This window comes from Oculina patagonica, chromosome 8, assembly GCF_052425735.1.
Source record: "Oculina patagonica isolate OP01 chromosome 8, crgOcupat, whole genome shotgun sequence".
Classification (NCBI taxonomy): Eukaryota; Metazoa; Cnidaria; class Anthozoa; order Scleractinia; family Oculinidae; genus Oculina; species Oculina patagonica.
In genome coordinates this window covers 33,139,168-33,166,774 of record NC_135765.1, presented here as the reverse complement: position 1 = coordinate 33,166,774, position 27,607 = coordinate 33,139,168, and the positions used below count along the sequence as shown (strand labels likewise).

Here is a 27,607-nt window from a genome sequence, read left to right as displayed (position 1 = left end):
TACCTAAGGGCTTGACAATTTTTTTAACAACAGACGACATAACACTCTTCATCGGTTTGAAAATGTTATCAACGATAATCCCTGACCCTTTGTGCTTATATACAAATTTACCAAATTTTGGATGGTAAAACCTCTTGAATTCATATGGTTTCATTATATACTATTATGTTATATTATTCTATCCTTTTCAAAATTAATGAAAAAGACGTATCCGCTCCATTCAGGTTAATTAACCGTCTCTTCCCATCTGTGATGTATATTCGAATGCTACTTATCTGTTGCTTATTAACCGGATTAAATGTGACCCTACGAGGCTCGATTGTAAACGAATAACTCGGCTGTAGTACGCTGGTCGAAAAAGTATAAATGATATCCGACTCTTCGCCATCGACTAAAGAAGTATTGACTAGATCGCAATGTACATTTAATATATCGGTATCTTGGCTTAGATTTGGGACTCTTGGACCAATATTAACCGCATCCTTTAATACCTTTTTATCAAACCCTATAAGGTCGTTGAAATTGCTATGCGTCAAATCAAGTTGATAATTTTGAGATAAAGTGATTGTGACTCGGAATGTTGTTGAATCAAAATCAATAGAGATGGGATATATAGGGTTATCATCATCTCCCGTCTTGGTAATCTCTTTAATATATTCATCAAATTCAGAATAATTCCAAACACCTTCAGGAAAAGTTATGTCTTCAAATTTATTCCCATTATCAGAACTATATTTAATCAGCTGATTACCATATGAGGGATTTACATTAAACCATGTAAATGACATGTTAATAATACGATTGAGACCTATCATATATTGGTAATTGCTATCCAATGTTATAGGCCTGTTGAATTTAGTTGTAAAATTTTGAGGAGTGTTATTCCCTTGATTTTTAACACTATATGATGATAATACTAACTCACGATCCATATATATAATACAGTTACATAAATTAGACTTTAAAGTACAGATTATATATCTGTTTATATTGTTGTTTATTTATAGTAGACCTTTTTAAAAGTGTGTCTAATATAGCGACTCCCATATTTCGCATTTTAACTGATGTGTTTCCTGCGTTTATTGAACCGATGATCAATTCCAATTTTTTGAGAAGCTGTTTTACATCGTTAAAAAATATAACATTTCCACCTTTCTGTTTTTTTCAAATACCAGAACTTTTTATCGTTTTGGCTTTACTTTCGTAATGTTTTATGTAGTCATTTAATGCAACTCTTGCATTGTTTATTCTCTTATTTTTAATCTGTCTTTCCGCTTCAGATATAGTTCCCCTATTATATTCTTTAGTAACATTCGCCTTGAAACCTTTCAATTGTCTCCGTTTATATTTGGCTTTCTCTAAAATCTTATTAAGATAGTTCTTGGTTTTCTTTGGTGTCATTTCAGGCTGATCTAATTTCATTTGCACTACATCATAATCGTCGATACCAACGTCATCTAGTATTTCACTTACTTCATCATCAGCATCTAAAGCATAATCAATTTCATCCTCATCGTATTCAGGAGGTAATTCATCTTCATATTCAGGAAAATATTGGGGATCAACATAAATCTCCTTTTTTCCTTCTAAAAGATCTTTTAAAGATTCTTCATATGTTGGTGGTTTCGGTACAATCTGTTTTTCATTTTGTGGCATTACAGGCTCATTAAATAAATTATCTACGTCCATATCCTCAAAAGGATCAACTTCAGGATAGTAATCTGGAGCTTCCAATTCACCTCTCATCCCCTTTTTGACACGATTTTTGGGTACTTTTGCTATCTGCAAATTACTTTTAATTACATCATCTAATTTACTTGTCACTGGTTTGAATACCTTCGAAAATGACTCTTGGCTTGTCTGCTGACCGATATTATTTTGTGTGATTGCATTTTTAACATAATTGATTTTATCGCCCAAATCAGATTTACTCTTTGCAAGCTCTTTCCATCTAAGTAAACTCATTTTATTTTATATTATTACGTTACATAAAAAATGAAAATTGAATATAAAAATCAACATTTAACATAGCGTTTAACACCTTGATGTACACCGTGTTGAACACCTTGTTGAACTGAAAATAATATACCCATATAATATAATGAGAATACTGAATTATGACACTGAAGACGATATGGCCTCAAACTTTAGACAACTATACGATTTCATGCCAAATCAATGTTTCCGGATGCTGATTTCATCACCATCAGGCGGAGGTAAATCAAACCTTTTACTTGATATGATATATCGGCTATTGTTTTATGATAAAATATATTTGTATGGGAAAAATCTTCAACAATCAAAATATCAACATCTTTTCAATACCTTTGAACCCCTTAATCAAGAGGCTGGTTATTCTGTTATTGAAGCAAGTAATGATAAAATAATACCGCTTGATAAAATATCAGATGAAGGCCAAAAACTAGTCATCTTTGACGATTATCTCAATACGGGATCAAAAAATGATAGCGAAATACGCAACTATTTTACAAATTCAAGAAATAAAAATTGCAGTTGCATTTATTTATCTCAAAGCTATTATAAAACCGATAAAACAATCAGAATAAATTGTACTCATCACTGTATTTTCGAATTCCCATCTAATAATGAACAAGGAATGATTTGCAGGGAACTTGGAATCAGTAAAAACGACTATCTCAAAGCAACTGCAGACCCATTTAGCTTTTTATATATTGATAAGCCACGAAAATTCGTAACTAAGAATTTCAATGAAAAAATATAATATAATATAACTGATTGATATAATATGAGTTACTCAAACGGTTTATTACAATCAAATAACACTAATATTACGCCAATTAAAGGGCCTCGAGGTGAAAAGGGTGACCCAGGAGTCGGCTTTGATGTTACGCCTGAAGGTAATTTCAATTTGAATAAAAAGAGAGTAATAGGGCTAAAAACGCCTGATGACGTTGCGATTGATGATTCAATTGAAAATTATTCAAGGGATCTCGAGACGGCCGTAAATAAACGATATCTTAACCAATTCTTCCTTAAAAAGAACAGAAATGAAACAGTGTTTGATTGTGCCGGCCTTTCATTGCAAAATACCGAAGTGTATTATCCAAGTTTATATAACGATCGATCTGTACCAAACGTAGGCTATGTTAGTGTTGAGGATAACAAAGTAAGGACTGAAATTGATACCAAACTTGCTACTAAGGCTGACAAATCGTACGCTGATATTACATATTTAACGAAGAAATCAGGAGGTGTCTTAGCTCAAAGCCTTCAAAACAAAGCAGACAAATCGTACGTTGATAACAGTTTTTTAAAGAAGGTCGTAGGACGCGTTTTGACTCAAAAAATTCTAAGCAAGCTTGATATTCACGGTAGTAACATGATCAGGGGCGTAGCCAGGATTTTTGTATAGGGGGGTTCCAAATGTGAATTGTAATTGTGAACGTAAAACCGAGCGCCGGAGGCGCTCCTCCTCTAGGGGGTCCGGGGCATGCCCCCCCCCCCCCCCCCCCCCCCCCCCCAGGGAAATTTTTAAATTTGCGGTCCCCAGAAATGGCATCTCCTTGATTCTGAGCATAAATTTTTAGCAATTTTAACGTCAATTGAAGCTAGTATTTCAAAGAAGGGAAGCTCAAAATCCCGCGTACCAGGTAATTTTTCCGGCGTACCATTCACTACCGGCGTACCGTCACTCACTAGTCAGCTAGTATATCAGCCAGAAGTAGGCGCCGTGGATGCTTTCGTGCAAAAATGTCGACTGTTGCACTAATGTCAATTTGTCTGTTGTAATGTATGTTCATAAGAGCAAGTCCTGACTCTCGCTCGCTGGTCATTGTAGCCCGCAGGTATGTCTTTAGTCTGCGCAATGTGCTGAACGATCGCTCACATTCTGCAGAAGTAATTGGCAACGTACACAAGATGCGCAGCAACTTGTGCACATTTGGATAAAAATCGCTGTCACATTCTGCCAAGGCCTGAACTGCACTGTTTGGTACGCACTTAGCCACTTTCGCCGCCAACAGGCAAGCTCCACATCTGCAACTTGGGGTGATGGTAGATCATCTGCATAGTACTGGATGGCAGCTTGCACAGGGTTTCCTTCTTGAGAAACAAGCAAGGCTGGTAGTACGCACAGGAGGGAAGACATCACAGCATCATTGTTTGGGTCGAAGTATGAATCCATCTCAGAGATAAGGTGATCTTGCAGAGGAATTGTAAGCGCTCTTTTGTAGTACTCCTTGGGTGATTCTGCTTCAACATTGCTTCGGTGCTGTTGCTGACCAACAACGCGTGGCATAGAGGGCTCGATGTCTGTTTTTCTCACTGTGGTGGTAGCCATGTTGTACCAATCCGTGCAATGTTTCTCTATGTCTCCTCTGATGTTCTGCAGGTCTCTCTTAAAATCTCCGATGTGGTTGTATGCCTGATAGACATCGATTTCTCGCTTTTGCAGCTTGAAACTGAGTGGATTCATTTTTCTAATCTGGCGGAATTAAAGGGGGGTTCTAATAATATTTTTTTCTCTTGAATTAGCTATTGCGATATCCCGAAGGGGGGTTCCGGAACCCCTGGAACCCTCCCCTGGCTACGCCACTGATGATGCAGGCAAATCTCCATATGGGTGGGTATAATATAACCCATCTAAAAACCCCAACCAATGATACAGACGCTGTAACCAAAAAATATATGCTTGATCATGTTGATATCAGTCATATAACTTCCGTTGGCCAAGAAAACACGTTTGCCCATATAATGGCCGATAGTATCAATCAATTAAGCGAGGAAGATGATATAAAGTTAGGCAGTTTAATCAATCATCCGAATTCATACCATAAGATCAATACGAAAGTTGTAGACAGTAAGCTGTTACTTGACAGCAATAAAGGCTACTACTCAAGCAGATTAGGTATCAATGTATATAGTTTACCAATCAATCGATACACAATGGTTTTCGAGCTATTTTTTCCAGCTGAAATAGATCATGATAGTCTAGATATCGATATTGTATCATCAATCGACAACATCGACAAATCAACTACGCGAGTTTATGATGGATATAGTCGAACAATAGCACAAATTAATAAATATCAGCAACATCCTAATAATTATCTCTATGTTGATATCGTTTTAAAGATGAAATCAGGGAACGCATATGTCCCAAAATTACAAACATATATCGTGATTTATGGAATAAAAGGTTATCAGAGTAACGTTGATCCTAGGATATACGATCAGCTATATTATGTTGAAAATGATAGAATAGCTTTCAATGCATCGATTGATATGAAAACAAAGGCTATTTATGGTATTAAACCAGCTACTACTAATGACCAAGCTGTTAATTTTGAACAGTTAAAAAATTTTCGGGACAATTTGAAGTCTGATCTTGAATTAAAAATGGATAAGAAAAGAAACATCAGCTATTACCATAAAATTTTCGAGTATTTTTATGATCTAACGGATCCATCTGAATTCATCATGTCAGATAGTAACGGTGCTGTAGTGTCTGGATTAAATGGCAATCTTGTCTTTAATCCCACAAAATTGTTAGAAGATTTTGATCCAAAAAACGGCTTTATGAGTGGTTTCGAAATTAATTTAAATGAAAATATCACTGAATCCAATGACTGGACTATATATATGGCATTTAAATATGACTATAAGCCCAGTGATAATAAAAGGATTAAAATTGAATTTATCGAGGGTGATAGTTTTAGTTTTCCGTGGGTTAAAGTGGAGCATAATAAGCTATTCATCGATTATGATCTAGATTCATATACAGAGCAAATAAGAGGAACATATTTTGATAAATATTTGAATCTCTTTTATACTAAAATAGGAAATCAATTTAGAATCGCTGTTTGCAATAATGCTATGAGTATTGATCAAACATTGTCTGGGTTTAATATCAATGCATCCAACATTAAAATCAGTTCAGATTACTATGTACAAAGAATCGCTTTTAGTAAAACTGCATATCCGATAAATGGTAGAGAGTATCATAAAATCCAATTTTTAGATAAAACAAAGGCTGTATTCTTCGAATAAATTATCTAACTCCAACGATTTTATCTAATTAAATTATATGAAAACAGTGAAATTGGTTAGCAATATTATTGATTCTATTGAGAGATTAATTCAAAACATAAGGAAGCTGTATTACACAATAAAGAACAAGCGCAATGCTAAAATGACAAAATGATAAAACAAAAAAATCATATATAACTAATATATATGACTAAACATCGAAAATGCATATTTACATGGAACCATATATCAAGCGAACTGACTGAAGAACAAATTATAGAATTGAAAGCTTATTATCAAACATATCATCGAAAATGTTGGGCTTATAAGCAGGCTGTTAAACGTTTCAAAAAATGGAAATTATTAGGGAATTCATTGTCTATTCTCTTTGCATCCGGCTCCCTTGCATCAAGTATTGCTACAGGAGGTATTAGTTTGGTTGCAATTAGTACAATAGCGCTTTTAATACAAGGCTGGATGCATCATCAAAATCTCGATTTAAAAATTCAAAATTGTTTATATGCATCACAATCCTATATGCATATACTTAACACACTAAAATTTATTTTGCGAACGGGTGAATTCGACCTATCCAATATCCTAATAACGATGAAAAACACCGATGACTACATAAGTGATAACAGCCCGATTATAGATAAGTATATGGTAAAATATGATAAAATTTTTACTTTATAAGGCGCAATATCTCTGCATTTTTCAATTCTAAAATCTTTGCCCAATATCGATTATAAAATTCAAGCGTTTTTCTCGATTTAGTAATCTTTATACATTCAAATGGAAGATCAAGCAATTTAAACAGTTGTCTTATAATATATTTCGTGCTTATCATTCGTCTTCGGAGTTTATTTATAGATGGAAGAATAGTATCGATCTCATGAAACACTTTGTAAATCTTATCGCGCTGATTATGAGACAATTGAACTCTATTTTTAATACATAAATCGTTTAAAACAGCCTCAATGTGGTATTTACGATGATAGATGCTTTTATGCCATATCTTGTGTATGTTCTCGTAAAAATCGAAATACTCGTTGTAATAAATAGAACCATGAACCAAACCGCAATTAATACAAACATTTATACCGTTTTGATTTGACATATCCTGCTTACTACAGCATGGCTCAGCATCCTTGTTACCTTCTATCAATAGTTGATTGCATAAAGGACATATAGGTTCTTTTAAAATTTTTAATTCATCGTGGATTTCAGAATTACAAACCATTATATATATAACACACATAACTTCACGGCACAGCTGTTTTTGGCAGTAAATTTTAGAATAAACTTTTTGAGTAAACTTTTTGAGTAAACTTTTTGAGTAAACTTTTTGAGTAAATTTTACTCAAAAAGTTTATATATAAAAAACTTTTTACTTGTTGAAATATGATTGGTCAAAAGAAATAACGTCATTAAAAACATTGTGGAACCATCTTTTACTCATTAATCATTTATAATTATGTATTTAATGTTGATCCTTACGAGGCCTTCCACGTCGTCGTTTCTGGTCTTCAGGTATACACTCTAAACGTGCATGATTTTTGTCTTCATTTGATATTTCAGATCTGCTATTTAGGTTCGAAGATAGCATTTTAATAATACAAATATTAGCTTCAAGGATGCTCTGAATACACCACATTTTATTAATGAAGACTATATCATTCGAGCTTTCATCAGCTTCTGGTAGGTGTTTGATATTTAATGTAATATCACTCATTCTATATATATTAATAAAGAAAATAATTATCTGTTTATATCTATCACTTAAACGCACTATAAAAAACATATAAAGAATTATATATATAGTATATAATAAATGGGAAGGAACAAAATTTATACAACCGAAAAAGACCGATTAGAAGCTATTACTAGATCAAAAACGAAATACATGCTTAATAAGCCTTGGTATTGTGATATTTGTGAATATCACACTTGCCTTGCAGGAAAATGGAGTCACATGAGAACTAAAAAACACATTAAAAATGCTGTCATTAAAGGTATTCAAGAAGATAATCGGTTCAATATTATACCTGATGAATAACATATAAAGAAAAATTATATAATTATATATTGTATAGCACAGTATATATAAATTGCTGTTTTCTGTTGCCTGAGGTGACCAAAAATATATTATTTCTGGTTATCTTTTAAACGCACAAAGAAAATCTCAAAAATAATTTTTACTATAAAGGACTTAAAGAAATGGTAATTCTATATAGTACACAAAAATGAAAACAAATAATTTTAAAAACCCGCTAAAAACTCAAGATGTGATCTCATCAGTACTCACATCTAAAAACGCTATTAAAAATAATATCTCTAATTATAATATGGAACAAAATACCATTAATCATAACAATAAACAATTTTTTATAAATAGTGTTGATAACACTCTTGGTGCTACTTCGGATGGAGATATACTCAATATTCCAAAAATGAAAGTAGTTAAACCGGCTATTGATAAAGATGGATATCCTTATATATATATCGCAGAAAAAGACTATGATAACCCTTATAATCTCAAGAAAAAGATATTAGTGAAAGACTTTATATTTAGAACATTTTATAACGAAATTCCTGATGATAAAGTCGTTGTAAATGAAAATGGTGACAAAAATAATAACAGTATTGGTAATTTAGTGTTGATTGATAGCATCACAAAGGCTGAACCCAAACTCGTAACCAAACCAAAACCCCAAAACAAACCAATAGTTGAACCAATAAAGAAACCAACAAACAAACCCAAACCCAAACCAAAAACTAAAACAATAAGCTTTATCAAACAATTATCCAATGATTACCTAGCTGATGCTAAAAAAATGGGTTTTTCATGGATGGATTTGGTGAAAAAGAGTACTAGACAATTAGTGATTAACAAAGTACATAAATATCGAAACTATAAGACTTTGGATAAGGCTATACGGTACAAAAACGATAGCATAATACGTGAATCACAACTCAGTCAAAAGGAAGATTCAATCAGAGAAACTCATAATAAAAATATTGAAGATCAAATCAAACGAAAGCACAAGAAATTAATACAGATTAAGCAGTCAAAAAATAAAGCCTCAAATGAATTTAATTTCGATGACAGCATTTTTGATACAACATCCAATGACCAACCTCTATTCAAAATAACTGAAATTGGGAATACGGTTAATAAAAAATTCAATGCTTTCACTAACGAATTTAAAATAAATGTACGCAAAAATTTCATTGGTGATAAAAATGATGTTTTCAGTGTATTTGAAAAAATGGTTGAAATGACAATAAAGAAAAGGCAGTTAAAAGGTAATGATAGATTCAGATTGGTAATTTCAAATGATAAATTAGATCATCCTATCTCAACAAAATTGTTAAAAGTTTCTGATTTCAAGTTAAATCAACTTTCAGATATAATCAATACGTTGGAGTATAAAGAAATAGATTTAGAAAATTGCAAAATAATTATTCAATCTGTTAAAATACCTGCAGGAAAAGGGCGGTTATATTTATCAAAACAAACAGTGAATAGAAAACAATGTATTATTACGATAAAAAATAATGATACATTATGCTTAGCAAGAGCCATTGTAACAGCTTATGCTAATTTACACCCTGAGAATTACACCACAACTCAGTTGAAAGATGGATTCAATAAAAGTCGAAAACTACAACAAATTCAAGCCAAAGAACTTCATAATAATGCTAATGTTGAAATTAATGATTATGGAAATTCTTTAGAAGATGTAAATAGCTTTGCATCACATTTAGATATTGAGATTAACATTATCGATTCTGAGCAGTTCAATGAAATCATATATACATCCAATAATGGTAAAACAGACAAAATTTATTTATACAAAACACGGAATCATTTCGATGTCATAAAATCAATGACAGCTTTTTTAGATGTAGCATATTACTGCCATTCTTGTAAAAAAGCTTATACGAGACGTGATAAACACAAATGCCCCCAAAAATGTCTATCTTGTTTCAAATATTTTCCAGATGGAAATAAATGTAATGGTAAAGACGTTACATGTAATCAATGCAATCGTGTTTTTCATGGTAATACTTGCTTCAAAAACCATACTAGTAACCGATCGAAAAAAGATAGTGATAATTCAGTATGTAGCAGTGTAGCAAAATGTTTAAAATGCAATCAAATCATACTAAAACCATATATTAAACTACATAAATGCGGTTTCAAAATGTGTAATAATTGTAATAAATATTGTGAAAGCAAACATGAATGTTTCATGAAAAAGATAAAAGTTATGGGTGGAAATTGCATCAAAAATAGCAAAAAACCATGCCGATTAAATAAAAACATTCTCAAAAAAGATTATTGCTACTCATGTAAAACGTATAATGAAAAATATTTATTTTTTGATTTCGAATGTACCCAAAACACTGGAATACACGAAGTCAATTTAGCTATCTGTCATGATTTCGATGGTAATGAATTAATCTTCAATGATATTAATAGTTTTTGTAATAAAATCGTCAATGAAAAATATAAAGGATATACACTTTTGGCTCATAATAGCAAAGGGTATGACAGTCATTTTATACTAAAATGGTGTATAGATAATGGTTTCAAACCTTATTGTATTTACAATGGTGCAAAAATTATGATGATGGAAATTTCACAATTAAGAATCAAAATAATCGACAGCTTAAATTTCATTCAACAATCGTTATCATCGTTTCCTAAAACGTTTGGTTTAAACGAGCTGAAAAAAGGATATTTTCCACATTATTTCAACAAAGTTTGTAATCAAAAGTATATAGGAGAGATGCCTTCCAAAAAACATTATGGCTATAATCAAATGAAAACAGAAGATAGACAGAAATTTTTACAATGGTATGACGATCGTGTTTATGAAAATTATGTTTTCGATTTCAAAAAAGAGATAGTTGAATACTGTCGTTCGGATGTTGATATATTGAGGCGATGCATGCTAAAATTTAGACAAGATTTTATAAATGAAGAAAATATTGATCCACTAAAATACATCACAATAGCCGGTGTTTGTATGGCTATCTATAGAGGGAATTATATGCCAAAAAATACCATAGCTGTAGTCGATAACGTTGTTCAAAAAGAAAACCATAGTGTAGTCAGTATTGCATGGCTTGATTACATAAGTAAGAAAAATAAAATTAAAATTCAACATGCCTTGGAAGGAGGTGAAAAAGTCATCAAATGTAACAATAACAAATTAAAAGTAGATGGTTTTTGTGCATCTACAAATAGTGTTTTTGAATTCCAAGGTTGCTTCTGGCATGGATGCCCAGATTGCTACAAGGCTGATGTTATCAATAACAAGAATCAAAGTGATATGGGTACTTTGTATAATAAAACACAAGAAAAAAATAACAAAATAACAACTGCTGGTTACAATCTTATTGAAATGTGGGAATGCAAGTTGAAAAATGACAAAAGTTTTCAAAAATATTATAAAAATGATTGGAATAGAGAAGTGGTTACCCCACTAAACCCTAGAGATTCTTTCTTTGGAGGAAGGACTAATGCTTCCAAGCTCTTATACAAATTCAAAGAAGATGAATGTGGAAAATATATTGATTTTTGTTCCCTATATCCTACGGTTCAGTTTTACAAAAAATATCCCATAGGTCATCCTATAAAAATAATAACACCTGATAAATACGACACAAAATGGTATGGTTTAATAAAATGCGAAATTTTGCCTCCACGGGAATTATACCACCCTGTTTTGCCTTATAAAATAAAATGTGAAAAGGCTGAAAAACTCATGTTCCCTCTGTGTATATCATGTGCTAAATCAAAACAACAAGAAAGATGCCAACATAGTGAAAATGAACGATCATTTATAGGCACATGGACAACCGATGAAGTCAATAAAGCCATTGAAAAAGGCTATAAAATTATAAAAATATATGAGGTTTGGCATTTTGAGAAGTCATCCGATGATCTATTCAAAGGTTATATAAAAAAATTCATGAAGTTAAAACTTGAATCAACAAAATATAATTTTAAAAATAACAATGACGAGATGAGTTTTAGAAATAAAGTTAAAAAGAATTTAGACATTGAATTAGGTGAATTACATGAAAATTCAGGTTTACGAGCTATTGCAAAAATGTGTTTAAACTCACTATGGGGGAAATTTGGTCAACGAAATAACATGAATCAATGTAAATACGTAACTGATATAAATGAATTTTATCAAGTAGTTCTCGATGATACAATAGATAATTTAAACATAAACTTCATAAATGAAGAAATGGTACAGATGAGTTATACTTATAAAGATCAGTTTGTTGATAATAGCTATAATACAAATATCTATGTAGCATGTTTTACGACTAGCAGTGCACGGCTAATGTTGTATGAAAAACTAGACTATTTAGATAAACAGGTATTATATTTTGATACAGATAGTATTGTGTATATCGAATCCAAAAATGGTAAGACAATAGAAACAGGTGATATGCTAGGCGATTTAACAGATGAGTTAGATGGTGATGTTATAAAAGGTACCTTCGTAAGCGGTGGCCCTAAAAACTACAGTTTCATATATGGCGATAATAAACAGAAATGTGTTATTAAAGGTTTTTCCCTTAATCATGAAAATTCACAAATACTAAATCACACAAATATGATTAAGATGGTTAAGGGCGATATCAAAGAACTCACATTAGTAAATGAAAATAAGATAACCAGAAAGAGTAAACAAATTTTTAACAAATATGAGGAAAAAGTATACAGCTTTGGATATGACAAGCGCACAATAAAATACATATCGGAAAGATGTATTGAAACATATCCTTATGGATATTAAAGACAAACTCATATGTTTATCCTTGGTTATGATCCTAGGTTTTGATCCAAGTTTTGTTTAAACGCACTAAAATAAAAATTTTGAAAAAGTATAAGATTTTTTTTTGATAACCAAATCTAAAACCAACTTTGAAACCAATTTGAAAAAATAATACATTTAAGAAACAATTTTGACTAAAAAATGAAAGTTATGATTGGTTGACATACTAAACATAGGGCAGATGTTCAAGGTGTTTAAATATTAATAATGAGACAACTCAGCGGGGTATATACCTGATTTTCCATATTTTAAAAAGAGTATAAGAAGTTTTTTTTATTTTGAACCTAGGGTTGAGTTAGGGTTGGTTTTTCAGGCTTGTGTCAGTTGTTAAGATAAGGAGCAAATATAATATTTTATTATATTTGATCATAAGTTTCATGCATTTTATAAATAAAATACTATGAAACGCTCCGCTTGTAATCCAGCGCAAAAATTCAGTTTTTGATTCTAATATTTGATTCCAATATTTGAATCCATTTTTGTCCCATATTTTGTATCCAGCACTGGAAGTAGTGATGTACTACATCTCTAAGGCAAATTTGCCTCAGAGTGTAGTACATTACTACTAATGTTGACTAAACTTTTCGGCTTATTTTCTATTTTTCTCTACGCTAATTGCCCGAATTCCAAGCATTTTGCCCGAAAAATTTTGGCACTGGGGGGGCTGCAGCCGCCCTCGCCCCCCCCGCCTCGTACGCTTATGTGTTTCTTCTATCAACTGGGAACAAAATCAAACCAATCGTGATTTGGCTTAACGCGTATTTTTTCTCACCTAGGCGCCGGTTACAATACATACATTGTATACATGTTTTTACTTCAATGATCAGATTTGGTTGCTAATACGAACAACTCTGTCATTATCGATCCATTTTATTTGCAGGAATTATTCTCAGTGCTTTTTACTACGGATACATAGTGACGCCTTTACCGGGGGGACATTTGGCGCGAAAACTCGGTGGCGCCACGGTGATTGGTGTAGCTGTATGCGCAAATGGAGTCCTGACTCTTTTCACTCCCTTAGCTGCACGGATGCACGTAGGAATGTTTATTACTTTGAGGATCGCGATAGGATTAGCTCAGGTAAGAACGGGCCGCGGTCGTGTTCCAAGGTTAATGATAAATAAACGTATCAAGCCATTGCACGTTCAAATGGTATTTTTTCTAATATTCCGTTTTGTTATGACTTTTTAAGGGATTAGTTTTTTCAGCTGGACACGCACTGTGGAGTAAATGGGCGCCTCCTTTAGAGAGAAGCAAACTTGGGACCCTCAACTTCGCTGGTGAGTATTACACTGAGACCTGGTTCCCAGCGTTGTTGGGTGACCGCTCATTTCAATGTTTCAAACTCACTTTTCTCTTCCACTAAACGTACATGGAGTAAGCTTCATGCTTTCCCCATTTTGAAAAGTGGTTTATTCTGAGATGCTAAAACTTTCGGTAACTGTTTATCCCTCGCAGATACTTTAATGTTAAAACTGTCTGGCCATTGTTTTAAGCGTTGCCATAACAACCAGGTATTTTGACACTTGGAAGGTTTACACGACCCAAATTTCGAACTTTCAGATATAACTTTTCATTCTAATGATAACTTTTAACAACATTACGGTACTTAATTAGTACATTGTTGCATTCCATTATTCATTTGTTTGGATTAATTTTGCAACGATTCAAGTTACCATACCGGTTAAGCTACGGTGTAGCTCAACAGTGCGATGATTATTTCGTTATTTGACTTGTTTTACTGTAGGAGCTCATCTAGGAATCATTGTTATCATGTACCTATCTGGCCATCTTGCGTATCACCATGGCTGGCCAATGATATTCTATGTTTCTGGTAAGTACTGGCTATTCATTTGTTTGGTATTGGTGGTTTTCATCATCTGACGTCATCGAAATTCTAAAATCTAAACTGCTAATTTTACAAAGCTATTCTTTTCACATAATCTACACACAAAGTCTTCAATTTATACCAAATTTAGGTAATTGTTCAGTGCCTTGTTTCGGAATTAAAGCATTTTTAGATTATTATATCCCGGATGAACGTATTGAGCTTCCTTAATCGTCACAAAACGGCTATTTTTTTGTGCCGTCTTTAAATTTTCAAACTTGGCATTAATTTAAAAGTGATAGCTTGAAAGCTACGAAGCAAAAACGAAAGATATTCACGGACCGGAAGATCTACTTTATTTCGTGTTTAATTTTATAGCCGCCACGTTGGCGCCCCAAAAAGGACACCAACACGGCGGCGGCATACTAAACACTGTAAATTTTCCATACTATTTTCGCAATAACTCGGTTATAATAAAAGGGTACAAAGCTTAAATTTGAACAAAACTTATGCTTGTCTTCACGGCCGCACTGCAGCACGAAAGTGAAGTTAAAGTAAAAAATGTGATTGATTTCCCTCACCAGGTATTAGTGGGGTCACCTGGTCCCTTTTGTGGCTTCTGATGGTTAGAAATTCGCCTTCAGAACAACAATGGATTTCAAAAGAAGAGGTGGAGTACATTGAACTTAGCTTAGCAGAAGATTTACAGAGTGAGGTATGAATTTTTTTACTTGCTATCAAATAATTAGATGATATTTAAACCAAAAGAGCAATTAGTTGTCTGACTAACTAACTGACTGGTTGAACAATCGATCCATCGATTGATTCCTTTGTCGTCGAATAATTGATTGAATGATTGATTGATAAGTTCGTTCGTTTGTTTGCTCGTTCGTTGGTTGGTTAATTCGTTTGTTTGTTTCTTAACCGTTTACTTTTCACATTTTCAGGATGTTCCAATTCCTTGGAAGTCAATCTTCAATTCTCTTCCAGTGTGGGCAATCACAGTGGCGCATTTTGCACATGGGTGGGGCTTATACACCATGATTGCAGAGCTTCCTATATTTTATATTGAAAGATTTAATTTGGGTCTCACAGAGGTAATATGAAACATCTTTCAGTGCGATTTTTTCAATTCTTTTACACAATAGCAAAAGTCACTGTATCTGTTGACCTTTTTATCACGTGGAACATTGCGAAAGGAGAAACTTGGATTATAAAAGGACCATGATCTAACGATTGCTCACCTACTATTTAAAGTGTTCGTCCAGGTAAAAGAATCGGTAGTTAGGCCCTCCGGTGGGAGGCGCGGTGGCCTAAACGGTAACAACGCTAGACTCCGGATCGAGCGGTCCGGGCTCGAGCCCTGGCCGGGATCACTGTGTTGTGATCCAGGGAAAAACACTTGACCTTCACAGTGTCTCCCTCCACCCAGGTGTGTAAATGGCTACCAGCGAAGTTAATGCTGGGGGTAGCCCTGAGATGGACCAGCATCCCATCTATGAGGGAGTAGAAATACTTCTAGTCTCTTCATGCTACGGAAACCGGGATAAGCACCGGCCTGATGGGCCACTAGGCTCGAACGCAGTCTTTACCCTAAGGCCCTTCGGGGTACTACCTTTTATACCATGCCAAAGAAAATACAGCCAATCAGAATACAGGAAAGCCGTTGTATATTCGACGGTATTTAACCCAACCTTCCCATCGTGCGCTGCGATCTTATTCTCGATGAAATTTAGTGAGCGTATTTTCTATGGCATGGTATAAAATAGTTACACAACACTTTCTCGTGGTATACTATGGAATATCCCACTTGTCACTTGTATTTTCTTCGTATACACACTCGCCTAAAGGCTCGTGTGTATACCGAGAAAATACAGGTGACTCGTGGGATATTCCATAGTATACCACTCGAAAGCGTTGCATAACTAGTATGTATACTCTATACGGGTACGTGCGGCTGGATGGGGTCCATTAAATTTATGTACTTTAATCAATTGAAATGCTCACTCCCGGTTGCTTTGATAGTTGACTTGCAGTATAGCTTGATATGTTACCAAATTCTCGCAACCTAGTATATAAGATGTAAAATGATTCATTTTTATTTTTTTTATTTTTAGGCAAGCCTTGCATCGACCGTACCTTTTGTGGTGACGTTTATAGTAGTATTACTTGGTGGGCTGGTAGCGGACTGTCTTCGCGAGTATAATCTCTGTAGTACAGGAACAGTGAGAAAGATCTTCACTGCACTTGGTAAAGTAAAGCTTTAAATCCTGAACATTCACTGCACCTTTTGGAATTTCATTGCACGGGAAGGCACTTCCCTCAGGCAAAAGATCCAAAGGTTATATTATCAAATTTGAAACGACATTGACACATAGCTTTGTCAAAATGTGACACTGACTTCGTCGAGGACCTTTTGACATCCTATTAAGAGCTGTCAAAGGGATCCAGTCTGACGTTTTTGTCGCAAAGAGCTCTTAAAATCTGTCTAAAAAGTGGTGAGCCAAGATTTGTCGTAAGTAATGAGCTTCTTCTTCAATTTTTGCTCATCCATACTTTTTTGTATTTGCTGTTTATTGTTTTTTATTTATTTCACTCAATTTGGTGGCCATTTTTTATCATTAAATTTGGCTAAAATCCGTTACAAAGTTTCTTTAAGCCTGGAGATCAACTCTGGTTTCCGCTACATGAAACGGTTAGCAGTGATGATGGTCCATACGTTACCGCTAACCGTATGGCCACAGCGCCTCACAAGGATTAATAATTCTTCTGTTTCTCTTTATCCCAGGTTATCTTTTTCCTGCAGTCTTCTTCACAGCAGCAAGTTATTCATCCATTTCTAACATAGTTCAGGCGCTAATCACACTGGGAATGGGACTCAATGGATTAGCAATCTGTGGCTATTATGTCAATCATCTTGATATAGCTCCGCCCCTTGCTAGTGTCTTGCTTGGATTAACAGACACTGCAGCAACATTAGCGGGGATTGTGTCGCCAACTCTGACAGGAGGTATCGTTCAACATCATGTAAGTACTGTTAAGAAGCCAAAAAATAAGTCCAAGGTGTCTTTTATAATTTAATAAGAAAAAATCGAGGGTTGTCCCATACACACGACCCGACTCGATCCGTGACTGGAATCCGAATCACCTGTACAGTGTTTTGGACAAGCGAGCGCTGAATATTCCATTAAAGTGTTTTGAGGTTGAGGCGAGTGAAGAAACGGACAAAAGAGTGGGAAAAAGGCTAAAACGTGAAGCGCAACAAATAAGGAGGCGTTTCCTTATTTTACAGCGTTTACACGGGTTTTTTTTTTCTCCTTGTTTTCTGTCCCGTTCTCGCCGTTTTTCACTCGCGTTTTTTTGAATTCAAAGTTTGGGAGGAACATCTGAAATGTGCCAGAATCTCGTTTTGTGGGCGAACAACTCATTTCCAAGCCTGAATTTCAGACTACTCCCGATAAGTAGGCGACCAGAGAGGGATGTCTGAAATTCAGGCTACTCATTTCCTGGCAAGTTTTTTAGTTTTCGGTTTAATAAGTTAAAGTTACTATAAATTAAAATACCTTTAGCCAGCCACGAATTCAGTTAACGACTTAAGAACTACGACAGCAGCTCTCAATATGCGATTACCACCACCCCGGCTATATAGCTGTATAGCTGCAGAGGAAGTTGATAGTACCTGAAAACACATAGTCAATTAACTTATAGCCAGTTGAAGGCCAACAACTATTAATGACTTTATACGGAGGGGGAAGGGGGGGGGGGGGGGTGGCTTGGAAGAGGTTTTTCATTGAATTCTTATACAATGTAAATTGGATAAAACCCCGTTTCCGAGTATAATCAAATCATTGTTTTCTTTTCAACAGAGTGCTGAGGAATGGAGGCTAGTTTTTTACATAATGGGAGCGATTTATCTCGTGGGTGGAACATTTTATGTAATTTTTGCTTCTGGTGAAAAACAACCCTGGGCCAACGGAAACCAATATGACAAAGTGCCTTCAAATGAATTGTTACCTGATGAAAACCAAGAACAATGAGTTTAAGTTATTAAGAGATGTAAATAAAATTATATTGAATTATATGAAGATCTGTGTCAAATGAAATTAATGATGAGATTTTCGATCTAGTGCCAGAATCACAATGTGTTCGTATACGAGTAGCCATGTCACAGGAACATGTCGCAGTAACTAAACAGGGACAAAAGCGCAACATTTGCTAACACAACAAAATGTAGCAAGGGACAGGGGGCATGATCCCCTCGATAAGTCTCATGCAGTTCGGCCAGTTCCCCTTGATTGCACTTCGATTTGTTTTTTTTTTTCACGCGTTTTGCCCTTCCTGTTCGCGTTTCGAGCCCTCTCCTCTCGTTTCCCACACTCTGTCCTCGCAAGTACTAAGTACACTGAGCCGGGCTGCTGTAAATGTATAGGAAAAGTTGGGAATTCGAAGCCCAGGAATTTGAAGATGATTAAAACGTTCTGTTATTTGTATACTAAGAGGTTAAGGTACCCACTCGGCAGCAGAAGATGTTGCTAAATACACTGTTATCAGCCTCGTCCCCAGGCCATACCGCGCTATACGAGTGAGCGGAGGAGGACTGGAACCGAGCGCGAACTTTCCCGACAAGCTTGGCGGGTGACGTCACATTCAAATTCGCCGGGGACGACTGGGGACGAGGCTGCACTGTTATCAAATGTCTCAAAATTTCCCCGGGAACTGCGGCCCTGTTTTACAGACAAATTTACAGGAAATGAAAACCTCCGATCATCAAACTCTTCACTCCTTAACCCTGTCAAATTCCACCTTAAGTCGTATGGGTCTCGAGCTTTTGCTGTTTCGTCGCCTGAACTCTGGAACAGTCTACCTCTTTTTATCCGCTCATGTGACAATTAAAGTTCTTTTAAATCAAAACTCAAAACTTATCTTTTTTAAAAAAATTATAACTCTTAGCGATTTTTACTTTTTATTACTTTTAATGTACATTTTTAATTTTTAAGATTTATTCAGCTAATTTTAACGAATTTTTTATATATTTGTAAAGCGCCTAGAGCAGACCTGGATAGGCGCTATAAAAATGTTTTTTATTATTATTAATTGCGGCTTTCCTTGGAAGGAAAATTGGCCAGTAAATCCTTTTACCTGGTATCTTGAGTTTTTAATTCATATATATTTCGGAATCAGAATTTTCCGTGAATTGTTAGACATAAGATCCCCTTTTCCCATACACTTACTTTAATTTTTTTCTGTGTTTACTCCAACCCCCCCCCCCCCCCCCCCCCCCCAACTAAGATGTGGTCACAAACCGTGAAAAGGTGTATTCATATTTTAAGGCGAATCTCTAAGATTAACATGGTAAATCACACGGCGTGATAATTGGAAAGTGATCGGTCAGGATCATGAACTGCATGCGAAGAATTGAAGGTGACGACCGAAGGTTGTAACCATTTTGTAGAGTGCATGCTAGATGTCCCGTACTAAGGTAATTATCACTCTCATTTTGCAGATTAACAGCCAATCATTGAGGTTTTCATGAAGATTATATTTTTTTCCTAGTAAGCATATTTTGTAACCTAATATTGGAGACTTCATTACTGAAAATACCTTTGGAGTTTTTAAATAGAAAATGCCAGATGGTCAATTTTGTATATTTTTGTGGTGACAAGAATGAGTTAATGGCGAATCAAGAAACCCCCTGAGCCTATTGCGCAGTACTGGAAATCACCTTCAACAGATGTATGCAGATTTTTTTTAGGAAAGCTACCCATGCAACGCGATGGCCAACCAATTTCAATACTCAACAAAAGTTTTATTCGAAATCCCTTGACTTAAAAGCATTCTAGCCCGCACTTCCTAACCGTTGGTTACTGCTAGTAATAACCTTATATCACCTTATATGAAGTATAGAATCGCTTGGTGCTGACCAAACGGATCGCGGTCTATGGGGACGAAAATGCTAGTTGCCCCGAATTCGGTTTTGTTTTCTTTGTCAACCTGATTAAGAATAGCCAAAAACAAACCTGCAAAATTAGACTATTATGCTGGCAAAATTCCCGTGTTATGCTCGTAATTTGCCGACCACAAAGGCCAAAAATATCCGCCACGCATCAACAATTACGGTGGCGTGACAACTCTTAATAAAATAAATTGATACATCGATAACAGATATGGCAGCCGAGGGTAAACAGAAAAGCTGGATGGTGGCTTTAATTTAATAGTGAGCGCCGAAGCTTCAGTCACTTGACATTGATTCTTCGATATTAAAGGTTTTCTTTCAATTCTACAAACAGACGACCGATCTTGTAAATTGAAAAAGCAATTAGTTCAAGTGGAATGTTTCCAATAACGTCATCAAGCCGCGGCTTCACACTGGGCGCTTTCAACAGCAACATAATTGTAAATACAATGAAATTGAATATAAATGCTTCTGTTACCAAAGCGACCACGAATGTGTTCCATAATTTACTAAGATCACCAACAAAATAGCCAGTCGATAAATGTATCTAGAAGCCCCGGGATCAAAAGCAAAATGGATACTGATCAAGAACCCGCCCAAGAAACCTTTCGCAAAAGATTGACAGTTCCCAGTGGATTTAGAAACTTGCTTGAAGGTCTAACTGTGGAAATCCTGCGTTCGAATCCAACTGACATTTACAAATTTGCCGCTGAGTATTTCGACGCCAAGTTAAAAGAGCGCCAAGGTTCGTAAGTTAATGCTCCATAGTCTTAAATATTTCATTTTATTTCGTTCTTTTAACAGGATCAGGCATTAATCTGCATGAATTTAGCGTCACATCGTGCGAGCATATTGAAATGTTTGGTTAGCGTAAAGAAAATAAACCTCGGTGCGCTTGAAAGCGTGCGAGGTCTTTAACACTAGCACAGTTACTCAAACATGCCGAAATGGGCTCTTAACAAGTCATTACTACATCAACTCACTCTCTTCGTTTTATTATACCAAACGCAATTTTTTGGAAGGTTCATTTATTCTTCTGCGACCTTGCTAAATATTGCTTTACTGCATGTAGTCTGTTTAATATCAAGGAGCGCTCGAAATGAGATTGTAAAAATAAGGTTACCACAGGGTCAAACGGTGGCGAAAAAACTACTGGGCACAAAAGATCGAAACGACACAAATTTTTAATATTAAGAATTAAGGTTATAAATTATACATATGATATCACTATCGACAAAACTACAGCTTCTAGCTTCTTCGATTCAAGCCGCGAAAATTCAAAATATGATGAACTATATCTGTTACCGGATGAAAGTTTAGCATAATTTCCTGCCCGATCGTCGGCCTTTTGTCGCCTTTGTTGCAGGTCGAGGCTAGCCGGCTATTTTCAGAATCGTCGCGAAATGCTGGCTCGGGTAGTTTATTTTCTGTGTTCATTAAGGTAGGCTTAAGGTCTTAAAATTCTCCGCGAGTGTTTACTGCTAATCCCGCAAAAGCTACTATACGCTATGAATTATTACTGAGGAAGGCTTTGCTAGACCGTTCGACTGAAACTACATACCCCAGGAAAAAAAGTATTTTTTTAATCGACAAAATTAGACCGACCTTGGGAGTTAATGCGAAGGAAGGAAAAATGTTTTGCCTTTCGCGTTTAAAAGAAATAACGCGGGAACCTTGCTACGCGAAGAAGTACAACGAGAAATTATAATTACTTTACAATGGCCAGATACAAACACCTGCAGTTTTAAAATGGTATTTCTTTATTCACAAAATGTTATTTTTCTAAGTCGAACATCAAAAAAACTAAAGAAGAAGAAAGAAAGCAGATGCTTAAAATTATTTTATTTTCGAAACCTATTTTCGAAACCTAAGATAAAGGGAGTGTATTTTTCAAAGTCTCGTGCGATGTGAAATGAAAATATGAACCGTGTCCCAGCCAACTGACTTAAATTTAAATAAAATGATATATGTTTATTTATATTCTGATTCATTAAGAGATAGTTTTTCTTCCCAATCTTGAAGGACTGCCACAAAATGAACATTACATCTTCACTCTAAGAGAGTAATATATTAGATTTGTCAAAACTTTTCGTGTAATAATTATTTTTAACGCAGTGAATGCCATATTTGTTTCCCTGCCGAGATTTTTTAAAGAAATACTTAATAACAAACGGAAAAAAAAAACAATCACTAGAAAAATCATTAAAATGCAAATGAAAAATTCATCTTTCCCCAAATTAAGCAGTTTTCCTCCACGCAGATGTCTCGTTTGCTCATAAGTGACTTTCAAGTCACTTAAAAAGGATTAAGAAACTGAAAAGTTTCTATTCCCTTTTTTACCACCGATATACGATACGTCAAAAAATCATTGTACCTTCATCACCTGCAAAGTAAATAGTTTTTCTTTGTCACAGGAAAGCTGTAGTAGGAATATTAATCAGTGATGTGCAAGAAATGCAAAACAACTTTATTTACCAATTGTTCTTCAATTTCCGCGATTTCAACGCTAACTGTGTAAGAACACTTAGTTAAGCTTGGCAACTCATATGCACGTTAACTACACAAGAAACAGATTGATCGAAACATACTGGGTTTAAAGGATTTAGAAATTTAATTCAGGGTCTTTAATTAGTCAATTTAAAACAACAGAAACGGCGAATCACTTAGGACCCACTTAGTTAATGTATATTAACAACAAAAGCATAATCTTGCAGTTTCGCAAGATCCTTAATTGCGATGTCAATTATTCTAGAAGCACAGCTTTGTGACATTAGAAAAATTAAGCAGTTACAATTCAAGACCGAATCGACGTGCGTACCCTCTCCCCTAGATCGGAGCTTTTCCGGTGAACTGAACGATAGCAAACTCGTTTCCAGGGTCTATCCTCTACCCGCCCCAAGTAAGAGAGACCCTGGGACAAGGTTGCTTTTTTTGCATATATATATTGATCAACTGTCCATTAACATTTTTTCTTTCTTTACACAGAGAAAGGGTATGACGACTGTCTGTTGGGGTCACAGATCGATGGCTACTACAGGTATGAACCACTTGGAAGCAAGAGAGAGGAGCTTGACAAAGCAGCCACGAAAATTCAGGCAACGTTCCGTGGACACAAAGCAAGGCAAGAAGCACAAACCTTGCTCAAAACCGAGAACCATGAAAACCACGAAGAGGAAGAAGTGCCACTTTCCACTGCTGAAAGTTTTCGCGGGAAAGAGTTTGGCGGGAAAGAACACGCGGCTGCCACTTGCATACAAGCTGGTTACCGTGGTTACAACACTCGTAAGCAGTTAATGGCGCGAAACGAGGCTGCGACAACAATCCAAGCGGGTTATCGTGGCTATACTGTTAGAAAAGGGTTGGATGACAAACCTGTTACCGAAGTACCGCCCGAGGATAGCATGGGCGTTGAAAGAAATGAAGAGAAAGAGGCCGCAGCCATTAAAATACAATCTGCATTTAGAGGACATCGAGCCAGGGATGCAATTCAAGATGAAATGAAAAGTAATGTCCCAGCTGATCAAGGAATGGAGCAAATTGAAGTTGTCTCTTCGCCCGAGGAAGGTGGCGCAGGAAATAAAAACAGCCTCGAGCAAAAGGAAGTCGACTCAACGGTCGAAGACGGTACTGGAGCACAAGAAAAAAGCTCTGAGCAACAAATTGCAGATGACACCACAGAAACGGATAGAGACGAGGCTGCCACCAAAATTCAATCAAGCTACCGTGGTTATCATACCCGGAAGCAGCTGAGAGGAAGAAACGAGGCAGCGACAACCATCCAAGCTAATTACAGAGGCTACAGGGTGCGCGAGCTCCGGCGCGCCAGATCCGAAGCAGCCGTCATGATACAAAGTTATTACCGAGGCTACAAGACCAGAGAAGGCCTGAAAAAGCGTCATTCTACGAAAACGTTTCTCGAGGTTTCAAACAACGATGAGTTTGCACTGCATAGAGACAGTCGAACATCGTTCAGTCTTCCCGAAGGAGTGAAGTTCGAGGGGAGCCTGGACGAAGACAGTGATGCCGAGATTGATAAGGTGGTGGATAAATTAACGGCGATCAAAGAAGCAACAAGTCCGGACATTGCAGAGGAAAATCACGAAAGTTAAACGATAATGATTAATCGTTGATTAATCGTCAGAAATATTTTACAGCAAGGCACCCAAAAGTGTGACCACCTTTAATTAATTCACATTCTTTCGTGCAACCACTTCTTGACTTCTGATTGGATTAAATCTGCACGGAAGAATGTGAATAAATTAAAAGTGGTCACACTTTTGGGCGCCTTGCTGTAAAGGATGGATCCTTTACTCTTGTTCAAGCTGTTTCAGGAACACAGAGATACGCGCGCAAAGTGCCCAGTGGGAGATTGGGGACCACATATGCTGTCGCGATATTAGCTACTTTTCATGTGAAGAGTCATCTACACGAGCAATTTTTCGTATGTGACAACTTTTATTTGTCGCAGCTTTTTAGCAGATACAATTGTCACATACAGTTGGAGAAAATAAAAATTGTCACATAAAATAGCCCGTGTAAACTAGCCTTAATCACGTAAAGAGGCAAACATGTAGTAGATCTTGACTTGACTTTTCAAAAAGACTTGATTAGACTTGCCATGACATGACTTGACAAAATTTATCTTTTCTTTTCTTGACTTGTTTTGTCTTGACTTCCGCTAACATGACTTGATTCAGTTATCCCATGTCTTGGCTTGATAATTTCCCCGTGTCTTCTATTGTCTTGACTTTAATTAATTAGTCTTGACATGACCTGACTAAATTTATATTGGCTTTTCTTTACTTGACTTGGCTTGGATTGGCTTGTGACTCTTGTCTTGTCTCTTGACTTGTTTTAATTTGACTTAAAGTGACTTGATTTGTCTTCTTGCTTTGCCTTCACTTGACTTGTCAGATGTGACAGGAATTGCCTTGCCTTCCGTTGACTTCGCTATGCTTGTTGTCAGTTTTTTGTTCGCCGGACTTGATTTAACTTGTCGTTACGTTCCCTGCTTTTTTTTTTTTTTTTTTTTTTTTTTTTTTTTTTTTTTTTTTTTTCTTTTTTTTTTTTTTTGTTTTCTTCTTCTTTTTTTTTCTTTTTTTTTTTTATTTTTTTTTTTTTCCTCCCCCCCCCCCCCCCCCCCCCCCCGAGTATAACGTGAACAGACCTGCTGGTCACAAACAGCGAATCAGTTGGCACTTGCGAAGTTGCATTGAATCTGTACCCAAAACCTTGTCACGCAACACGCTCGCTAAGGCTACTTTAAGACTGTCACGATTATATGAGCTATTAAACAGATTAATATTCTTTTTCTGTATGAGAATTTGTAAATAAAATAATCTAGCACATTTACTCAATAATAAATCTCACTGAAATGCCACACCCTTACTCACGTGACGTTTCTTGAAAAATTCCCTCATGTAGCTGAATCAGTCAGTCGAAGGATAGACTGCTCACAGTCCCTTAATTTTCCGTAAAGTCTTAAAGATCGATCGTTGAGTTCGACGGGCCGCCATCTTGGTTCCTGAACGCGAGTGAAAACTGGGGAGAGTGCAAAATGACCGTGGGTAGGAGATGTGAGGGCGGCTCCCCACCCCGCGCGACGTTATAAACACCCCGCGTCCCTATGCACGGGGCTTTTACCCCCTCACCAGCTTTCACTTGCGTTCAGGAACCAAGATGGGGCCCGTCGAACTCAAAGGGACCTTACGCGGGACCTTACGAAACCACGACGGCGACGGCAACGAGAGGGTCGCCAAACAAAAGGTTTAATGAGCAGTACTTAACAATTATTGGATGAGGTTGAGCATGATAGCGATAATTATCAAGGCCAAAGTTTCTGTTATCTGCCGAAGCCGAAGGCTGAGGCGGATAACAGAAACTGAGGCCTTGATAATTATCGCTATCATGCGAAAACCGAATCCAATAATTGTTTTATTATGCACATTCCTGAGCTGCACTTGTAAAGACAAGAGGGCGCACAAAATATACTTTTATAAGCTTACAACCTTTCGTCACTTCTGCATGCATAAAACTATTGTCTGTAGGTATGACGTCACTTCTACATATGTAAAATCTAATGTCTGTAGGTATGACGTAAGAGAAACAGCAAGCAAGAATTAGCTGCGTGCTTATAGCCAATCAAAATCAAGCTGGTGACACCAATGTATAATAAAATAGCTTTGCACGTGCGTTTTCCATCCTGGTACATTTCTGAGTCGTCCTCTGCCAAACAACGACGCGAAATGACAAAATTCTGCAAAGTCTGAAGAACGTGAACTACGACGGCGAATTTTCCTTGTTTCTAGTTTGAATTTTATACTGCACTTATAATTTAGCTATAGATTTGTTTGGATACCAATAAACGCACCAAATAAATTAGGATAGTTGCAAAAATCTTGAGTAAAATATAAATTCACTTTTTAGTCGACGTTGTCGTCAGTGCCCCCATCGTGGTTTCGTAATTAATAATACAACAACAACAACAACAATTTATTGAGGTATTTCCATAAAAATACATGGCATTACCTACTTACACTTGAGAAATTACAAAGATAACATAGTATCAGAAATAAAACAAAAATGCGATTTTATCATTTGGAAAATAAAGTTCCATGTCTAAGAGACATTGCTTGAAAAACAAAAGCAGCAGTTGATCGACAAACAGCAGGATCAATACTGTTACAAAGAAATATAGATTTTTGGCGGTTATTTCATTAAAGAATTTTAAACGTATGTTTTAAGGTCCCTAATGATCGATCTCCACGGTCACGTGTATGTGTATTCACGTACTGATATTGTGATTTTATCGCTGCTGCGTGTCCCCATTACATCAGTTCCTACTACAAATCCTCTTTATAGTTTAAACATAACATGGTTTTGTCCCTGCGCATGCTGTCCCTGCTACATGTGATCAGATGTCCCTTACCCCCGGGGGGCACTTCCTAT

General features: G+C 35.9%; 2 protein-coding genes across 2 annotated transcripts in view; both read left to right on the top strand.

The window, feature by feature from the left end:
* The window catches only part of LOC144662090 (vesicular glutamate transporter 3-like), a 60,493-nt gene extending 41,739 nt beyond the window's left edge, over positions 1–18,754 (top strand). Inside the window, exons 4-11 of the mRNA XM_078522831.1 lie at positions 13,759–13,958; positions 14,071–14,158; positions 14,626–14,712; positions 15,291–15,421; positions 15,654–15,803; positions 16,824–16,956; positions 17,495–17,733; positions 18,573–18,754. Of these exons, the coding sequence (XP_078378957.1) occupies positions 13,759–13,958; positions 14,071–14,158; positions 14,626–14,712; positions 15,291–15,421; positions 15,654–15,803; positions 16,824–16,956; positions 17,495–17,733; positions 18,573–18,743 (1,199 nt within the window). The 3' untranslated portion in view covers positions 18,744–18,754. The remainder of the gene's footprint in view (positions 1–13,758; positions 13,959–14,070; positions 14,159–14,625; positions 14,713–15,290; positions 15,422–15,653; positions 15,804–16,823; positions 16,957–17,494; positions 17,734–18,572) is intronic.
* Positions 18,755–21,138: 2,384 nt separating this feature from the next.
* Positions 21,139–25,665, top strand: LOC144662092 (uncharacterized). The gene is made up of 2 exons (XM_078522834.1): positions 21,139–21,404; positions 23,645–25,665. The coding sequence occupies exons 1-2, from the start codon at positions 21,233–21,235 to the stop codon at positions 24,766–24,768; spliced, it is 1,296 nt and encodes a 431-aa protein (XP_078378960.1). The 5' UTR covers positions 21,139–21,232; the 3' UTR covers positions 24,769–25,665.
* The last annotated feature ends 1,942 nt before the right edge of the window (positions 25,666–27,607 follow it).